The 9,332-nt window shown below is 33.6% G+C and overlaps 1 protein-coding gene across 1 annotated transcript; it reads right to left on the bottom strand.

Moving 5' to 3' along the window:
• Nucleotides 1-249: 249 nt before the first annotated feature.
• LOC124534688 lies at nt 250-4,891 on the bottom strand. Its single transcript, XM_047110671.1, has 5 exons — nt 4,757-4,891; nt 3,909-4,036; nt 3,089-3,190; nt 1,045-1,155; nt 250-419 (listed from the first exon to the last, which is right to left on the bottom strand). The coding sequence occupies exons 1-5, from the start codon at nt 4,779-4,781 to the stop codon at nt 312-314; spliced, it is 474 nt and encodes a 157-aa protein (XP_046966627.1). The 5' UTR covers nt 4,782-4,891; the 3' UTR covers nt 250-311.
• Between the last annotated feature and the right edge of the window lie 4,441 nt (nt 4,892-9,332).

Raw genomic sequence — 9,332 nt, 5'->3', positions numbered from 1 at the left:
TCATCGGTTAAGGTGCACGCGTTTTAACCACCGGATCGTCAAGGCTCTTGTTCTGTATATAAATAAACTTTAATTTACAAAAATTAATTTGATCAATCAAACATTAAGTATATTCAGACAATAATCGAGCTGTAAGAAAGGATACACACATACAAGACATCTTACTTACCGGTAGGACGTTTTTATCTTCCCTTGCTTATAATTTTTACGTGTCTGGTTTACAATGAGAAACATATGTTACTGTTGACCTTTAATGACGTGAATATTTATAGAACTTTTAAAAAAAAACTTATATTACATAGTATCCTTTGCTAGGATTTAATATTGTCGGCCATTTTCAATAGTATGTCCCTCAGAATGTTCGCCAGAAGAGGGTAATTTTGACCGAGTAAGGGTGCACGGAGTTGAGGAATACAAACCTGTAAAGAACAATATCATATTTATTATTTAATGATTATTTAATTATTTATGAGTTGTGATTTAACTGCATAGTTGAACATATTGTAATATTTTATTTATATTAATAATATATATTTAAATAAAATGTGTATATTTTATATAATAAAAAATAAATAACTATTGTATTTTTATTTGCCTAACTTGTGTCTATTCATGTTATTTATAAAATTCGTGAGGAAACCTATACGTAGAGGATAACATTCGGCTACATGGTGTGCACATTTACTAGTACGCGCTGGAATAGAGTAATGAAATCGTGATAAAACCATTTCCTTAGGAAGAAGTTTCTTCCAGCCTTGCTCGTCTTAAGAACATCAAGCAACTGGGTGAAAATAGTATTTTGGCAATCTGCCCTGCTTCCAAAATCTATATTTAAGCTCCCCAACGATCCTCACCCGGGTTGCTTGGGACTCTACACTTGGGGCTAAGCAGACCTGCATTTATTAATGTACCATTACAGACTGTTACTTAAGATATTATCAATTAATCTAATTTTAAATAGAAAAGAAATTATCCACCAGAAATATTTTAAGAATTTATGCTACTTAGATTACGGTATTATTAATAATGGAATCAAGTAGTCACCACAGCGAGTAGCACAACGAAAACGGGACAGATGAGGTTTATCACGAGCGCCAGTACAGTCCGGACGAGCCACCACAGACCAACCACCACCAAAATACTGGCAATCATTACCTTGCATAATAAAAATATACGTTTATTGCATTATATTATAGTATAAAACCAATGATATTCTAATAAACAGATATGTTATATCCATACTAAACAACAGAACAATGTGTGACTGTTTATTTTACATTTCGTTACAAGTAAAAAGGATAGCTTGATAAAAACAATAAGTAAAAGGGATATACCCTCGAATGAGCTGTAATCGACCTCAGTAAAAAAACTTTGCAAAAGAGCTATTCGTATGCTATGTCGTACATCATATGACATCACATCATATACACAAAATTTGATTAAAGACAGTTAGAAATTCTGCACCAAATCGCTTCCGTCAATACATAGTATAAAACAAAGTCGCTTTCTCTGTCCCTATATCTTTAAAACTACGCTACGGATTTTGATGCGGTTTTTTTTAATAGATAGTGTGATTCAAGGGGAAGGTTTGTGTATATAATAAATGAACAATATAGTAAAGAAACACTGACAATTTTAGAAGTTTGCAATGTGATGTCGTAAATAAACAAATTCTTTAGTATATTTAGTATCAGTTTTGCACCCGTGAGAAGTCGGGGCGGGTCGCTAGTTAATTATAATATTCGATTATGACAATTACATGAACATAACCACGTTCCGGAAGATGATTTAAATATCCAAGTAACCCGTAAATAAAAGATTCGACCGAGTATTGCTAACGTGCTCCTCAGAATTGTTCCGTTCCCTCCCGTTCCCTTAATTTGTCATGGATCCTATACTCAGAACCTTACCAAACTTTCACCAAACTACCCTTAAAGTATGCCCTTTATAATTTTAAAAGAATCATCAAAATTGTGCCAACCAATTTTGAGTTATTCACCTATTTATCGCGCACATACATAATGCAAATTTAAGACTTATGTCGTTTTCATACGGATACCATCATCGGAAAAAAATAAAAAAAAAATGGGACCCCACGGGAAGCACTACCTTTCAAACAAAAAAAAAATATCAAAATCGGGCCACCCAGTAAAAAGTTATGAGGTAACAAACATAAAAAAAAAAAAAAAAAATACAGACGAATTGATAACCTCCTCCTTTTTGAAGTCGGTTGAAAAGCAGTACAACTGCTGTATACTTTATCGGCTTCATAGGTGTTTATTATTCCTTATCACTAGTCACTACATATTATAAAACAAAGTCGCTTTCTGTGTCCCTATATCTCTATGTATGCTTAAATCTTTAAAACTACGCAACATACTTTGATGCGGGTTTTTTTAAAGGTTAGAATGATTCGAGAAGAAGGTTTTTATATACAATACATGGACAATTCAATAAAGAAACACTGATAATTTTAGAAGTTTCCACTGTTATGTCATATTACTGCACCCATGTGAAGCCGGGGCGGTTCGCTAGTTTTAATTATAATACAACGATTAAAACGAATAAATCTTTAAACAGATCATAATAAAATTCAGCTTTTCTTTTCTAATTTTACAATTGCTCTCCATAAAGTTTTCTCACCCATATGAAAGAATTCCTTAACGCACCAGATGACGAAAACATTCGGTCGCAATACAAATAAAAATCAAGTTCTAATTCAATTGTAAACTCTTGGACTAAAATGAACTATCTTGTACTGGGAACCGGGCCAAAGAATAAACTTTACCACACTTTTGAGTGTTCATAATTTTTTTCATGCAGGTTATCAAAATATACTTTTAACTAATAACTGTTCCAAAATAAATATTGTATGCACTAAAAGTAATATGTAAGCCATTACATTTAAAAAAAAATCAAAATCAGCATTAATACTGGTCAATTAATACTTTTAATAAAGATAAAAAATAACTCTTATGAATAAAGAAGATATATATATTTTTTATTAAATATTCGGAACAAAGGTGTATCTCATTGGTTTTTAAGAAAAGTTAAATTATTATACTACTTAGATAGCAGAAACGAGTACCTGAGCTTCTTCGTGAGCTTGAAGCCAGGATCTAAACGCTGTAAGAGCATTCTTAGTGCCACTGTCGCAGGCTTCCAAACAGGCTCCGCGAGACATTGTAAGCTGTCATAATATTAAAAGAAAAACTTCAGAGCTCCATCAGAAAAACTTGGTATGAGTCTTTCTGACAAATTGGGAAGGATATAAATATTATTGAGCAAATGTGGTGCAAATACAAGTGAACCCTCTAGTCCTTCATTTTGGAAAACTTGTAGTTATCTTAGTCTCATACAACAACAACAACAATAACAACAGCCTGAAAACTTCTTACTGCTGAGTTAAGGCCTCTTTTCCTTTTGAGAAGGTTTGGAACATATTCCACCACGCTGTTATAATGCGGGTATGTGGAATACACGTGTGGCAGAATTTCTATTATAAATTAGAGACGTGCACGTTTCCTCACGATGTTTTCTTTCTCCGCAGAGCTTGAATGAATGAATGAATAAGCCCAGATGAATTTTAAACAAAATTTAAGCACATGGATATTCAGCTGTGCTTGTCTGGGTTTGAACCCGCGATCATCGGTTCAGATGCACGCCTTCTAACCACTGGGCCATCTCGGCCCTCTCAATTAGTCTTAAAATCTGGCTTTTTTATATTAGTCTTTTAAATCCTGTTGTACACGAGGTATTACACATTATACGAAGCATTACACTTGACGAATGAACAAAAGTTATTATGAATTAGTATCGGAATTAAATCCAGATCAATTTCCGATGAATTTTCTATTAAAGATAAAAATAAAAATTAATTATGTACTAAAAATAATAAAAGGTTCAACCGTGTGTCCAAGAATAGTCTTTTGCCACTGGCAATTGTTGGCACCGTACATATCTCTTGCTACACCTTCAATCACTCTTGTTGTCAACAGTAGAGAGTTTAACAAATTCCTTTTCAACAAGCGGTTTTCTGGAATGTTCGAGAAAAAAATGGTATAATATGTTATATAGGCCACCTGATGGTAAGTGGTCACCATCACCCATAGACAATGACGCTGTAAGAAATATTAACTATTCCTTCCATCGTCAATGTGCCACCAACCTTGGGAACTAAGATGTTATGTCCCTTGTGTTTCACTGGTTAACTCACCCCTCAAACCGGAACACAACAGTACTGAGTAGCGTTATTTGGCGGTAGAATAACTGATGAATAGGTGGTACCTACCCAGAATACTCTTTCTTATCTCTAACAAGCGAAATTTTAAACAGTAATAAATTACATAAACTTAATACTTTAAGCGTATGTTTTATTAACAGGTGGATTTTCTTTTGTTGGAATTCGTAAAAAGTTTAAGGAGGTTTTATATAATTTGAATAAAACATTCGTTATCTTTTCAAAATAAATATTAGTAAGATTAAAGAATCTGGAAAGGAATTTAATGGTTGGTACAATATTACATAACGATTTAGATTTTACTATCCGATATTTGAGAATATTGAAAAAAAGTATTACGACTATTTGTTTAAAGTATTGCTATAGGTTTTATGAAATTGCTTTTCGTCTATTCATCTCCCAACATTGTTCAATGGGGAAATGTAATAAAAATTTCAATCTAAATAACATAAACATTGAAGAATGAAGAAAAAATTTTCTGTCTCCAAATGAAATATTATTTGAATGTGAACTGACCGGCTCCCGGGGCGTTAAACAACATTGTTGTCGGAATATTTCATCCATTTTCAGGAATATCGCTTGAACATCAAAGAATGAACGGGTTTTTTATTTTCATTTTACGCACACAATTGATTTGATATTTTGCACGAATAGATTTGACGTTTGTGTGTCAATTTCATTTGAATTCATTTGGCCATGATTTTGCGTCGATTTGAATCAAACAGTTTATTTATTTTTTTTCAAACATTTTATCAATTTTTTGTATATGATAGATATTATTCCTTATATATTCTAGCGACCCGTCCCGGCTTCGCACGGGTGGACTAAGTTGTTGTTTTTCCGATATGTTTAATATAATTGTCGTTCTTTTTCAACTTATTTACCCAAAAACCTTTAAGGTAAGGTAGGTATGGCCTGTAAATTTCCCACTGCTGAGATAAGGCCTCCTCTCCCATTAAGGAGAGGGTTTGGAACATATTCCACCACGCTGTGCCAATGCGGGTTGGTGGAATGCACATGTGGCAGAATTTCTCTGAAATTTGTCACATGCAGGTTTCCTCACGATGTTTTCCTTCACCGCTGAGCATGAAATGAATTATAAAGACAAATTAAGCACATGAATCAGCGGTGCTTGCCTGGGTTTGAACCCGCAATCGTCGGTTAAGATGCATGCGTTCTAACCACTGGGCCATCTCAGTTCCGAAAACCCTTTATAATTTATATACCTAAACCTTTCTTATGAATCTCTCTATCTTTAAGTGAAAACCTGATGAAAATCTGGTCAGTACTTTTGGAGTTTATCGCGAACATATCGACAGACAGACGCGGCCGGGCGAGTTTTCAACCGACTTCCAAAAGGAGGAGGTTATCAATTCGTCTGTATTTTTTTTTTTTTTTTTTATATTTGTTACCTCATAACTTTTTACTGGGTGGACCGATTTTGATTTTTTTTTTTTTTATAATTGTTACCTCATAACTTTTTACTGGGTGGACCGATTTTGATATTTTTTTTTGTTTGAAAGGTAGTGCTTCCCGTGGGGTCCCATTTTAATTTTATTTTTTTCCGATGAAGGTATCCGTATGAAAACGACATAAGTCTTAAATTTGCATTATGTATGTGCGCGACAAATAGGTGAATAACTGAAAATCACGTCAACCAATTTTGATGATTTTTTTTTCTTATAAAGGATATACTTTAAGGGTAGTTTTGTGAAAGTTTGGTAAGGTTCTGAGCATAGGATCCATGACAAAGTAACGAAACGGAAGGGAACGGAACAATTCTGAGGAGTACGTTAGCGATACTCGGTCGAATCTTTTATTTATATGTTGTTTGGATATTTAAGTCACCTTCCGTAATGTGGTTATGTTTATATAATTATCATAGTCGAATATAAAATCAACTAGCTACCCACCCCGGCTTCGCACGGGTGCAATACTGATACTAAATATACTACAGAATTTGTTTATTTTCGACATCACATTGCAAACTTCTAAAATTATCAGTATTTCTTTACTATATTGTTCTTGTATTATATACACAAACCTTCCCCTTGAATCACACTATCTATTAAAGAAAACCGCATAAAAATCCGTTGCGTAGATTTAAAGATATAGGAACAGAGAAAGCGACTTTGTCAACCGACTTCAAAAAGGAGGAGGTTATCAATTCGTCTGTATTTTTTTTTTTTTTTTTTTTTTTTTTTATGTTTGTTACCGCATAACTTTTTACTGGGTGGACCGATTTTGATAATTTTCTTTTTGTTTGAAAGGTAGTGCTTCCCGTGGGGTCCCATTTTTTTTTAATTTTTCTCCGGCATCCGGCTCCAAATATAACAATAACTATAACTACGTTATATAATCGTAAATCGACTTTTAAGTAGTCTAATATTTTTCATTTCATTTTACCTAGGAGGACTTTCAAAAATATGTTAAATATGCAATTATTTTTATTACTTTTTAGTACATTTTTATTTGTTTTAAAATAGTGTTTTGTTTGAAGTCATTTTCTTTTTGTTAAAATTTTATTTATTTTATACTATGTAGTGATGGAACTCCTAAACGTATTACAGTTAGGGTGCAATATGGGGCAGTATCACTTACTGTCTTTAATCAAATTTTGTGTATATGATGTGATGCCATATGATTTTGCAAAGTTTTTTTACTGAGGTCGATTACAGCTCTTTCGAGGGTGGTACCTCGTAGTTTATGCCGCACGACGTATTAAAGCCGCATTTTCGAAAGTCTATTTTTGCTTTATTCGAAAGTTTCTTTTGAAATTGTCCCCGAAGTAGTTTCTGATTCATATAAACGGCACGCTTAATCTATCCATATTAAGAAAAATTAGTTAGTCTACATCAGCTTCAATTAAAATAAAAAAATAAATAAAATTTTAACAAAAAGAAAAACCGACTTCAAACAAAACACTATTTTAAAACAAATAAAAATGCACTAAAAAGTTATAAAAATAAATGCATATTTAACATATTTTTGAGAGTCCTCCTCTCTAAAAATTCTTTCTTATTTTTTCTTATTTCCAGTTATCAATATCACTTAAAAAAAATCATCCACAATTTAAATGAAAGCATAACTAAAAGTAATACTACTTAAAATCCAATCGAATATAATATTATGTAGCTTTGAATTTACGTTTCGCCTAAAAATATGTAAGTGATTTCATTAAATATATCTATCTATCTATCTATCATTTAATATATCTTGTACAATTTTATTTATTAATGAAATTTGTGATGTTCTTTTCAAAATGTGAATTATTTTTTAATGTGTAGTCTTTTATTGACTTGCTTTTTTAATAGTTATTTATACGGATTACGAGATCACCTCTCGTAATCACTTGGCCTGCCTCTAAGAAGCAATCATGTTGAGGCTAGAATATCCGCTGATAGGCGCTTGCAAAAAACGAAGTGAAAACTGAAATAATAATTATATTTAATTTTATGGTTCATTAAATAACTTCAAGAGATTGTAAATTTCTCAAACAATTAACCGACATTGAATGAATTCCGCGAGTCCCTAGTGAAAGAAATTTAATTGGAATTTCTGAGGAAAATCCTATAAAGGTTTTATAATTAGTGGTTTGTTTAATGGAAGCGCGGAAACTCTTTGAGTATTTACTTTCTTGTACTCAGTTAATTTGGTCGGCAAATCATTAGACTTGCAATTTCTCACCAGTTTATTCGTATATATTACAGGACTCATGAACAACCAAACGGTGGTTTTACGGTCGATTTTCCGTCGAGATGGCCCAGTGGTTAGAACGCGTGCGTCTTAACCGTTGATTGCGGGTTCAAACCCAGGCAAGCACCGCTGATACATGTGCTTAATTTGTCTTTATAATTCACCTCGTGCTCAGAGGTGAAGGAAAACATCGTGAGGAAACCTGCATGTGAAAAATTTCATAGAAATTCTGCCACATGTGTATTCCATCAACCCTCATTTGAACAGCGTGGTGGAATATGTTCCAAAACCTTCTCTTCAAAGGGAGAGGAGGCCTTTAGCCCAGCAGTGGGAATTTACAGGCTGTTGTTGTTGTTGTTGTTTCCGCCAACTTGAAGGAAATATTCTATTATTCGTTGTCGCCAGCTTTGCTCGTGTTTGACCGCCTGGCCACGGGAAATTCGCGGACGCGAATATTCGCGCGGTGCGAACGGCGAAGTGTCTTGCAAATGAAACAAACGTATAGCAATGTACTGAGCATTCCACGCGCAGCGGCGACCGGCGAAGCGACCGGCGAATTGTGAACGCGCGAATCGCGCGCGCGATCTGCGGCGCGGCCGGCGAGCTAAACGAAAACTATGAATCAGACGGCGCAAATCACGTAGTCGGCGGCAGTCGCGGCGAATTCGCGTTGGGATCAAAAGAGTTTAGTTTTTTTCGCGGCGAAAAATGTATACCGAAACTTTAATATTGCTGAAATATTAGCTAGACCACCATATATTTATATTTATATTTGGACATCTGGTCATCCACAGCATTAATTTAAACATGTAGGTGAAGAGGTTGTGGGAAGAAATAAAAATAAAATTTTCTGATTGTGAAGGTCCACAATCCTTCCTTCACACACACCTTCACACACAATCACACCTTCACACACACGAAAATTTTATTTTTTTTGTTTTTATTTATTTAGGTACATATAATAAAATAATTAATGATGTAACGTCAATTCGTCATTAAACTACACATCAGGTTTTGATAATTTTGATGGATTATGTTATATATTCCAAAGATTACGTTCTGATTATAAAATATGCCTTTCTGAATGTGTACCGAAATATTTATGTAGGCATAGTATTCGGTACCTACGTACGCTCGGCTCGACTGTCTGCCATCTATACATATAATAAAATTGGAGTGTCTGTTTGTAATATTAAAATAGTATTTTTTTACTCAATGCATGTATATATACACAGTACATGATACATGTACCTTGTATACATACATATGTATGCATACAAAAATTTTTTTTTTTACAATTTTTTTGTTTGTTCCGACTATTCTTTGGAACGGCTGGACCGATTTTGACGAGACTTTCACTGACAGATAACTGATATAATAAGGAGTAACTTAAGCT

The sequence above is a fragment of the Vanessa cardui genome, chromosome 1 (assembly GCF_905220365.1).
Source record: "Vanessa cardui chromosome 1, ilVanCard2.1, whole genome shotgun sequence".
Lineage (NCBI taxonomy): Eukaryota > Metazoa > Arthropoda > Insecta > Lepidoptera > Nymphalidae > Vanessa > Vanessa cardui.
Note: the sequence above shows the minus strand (reverse complement) of the source record. Positions and strands in the feature narration are given on the sequence as shown.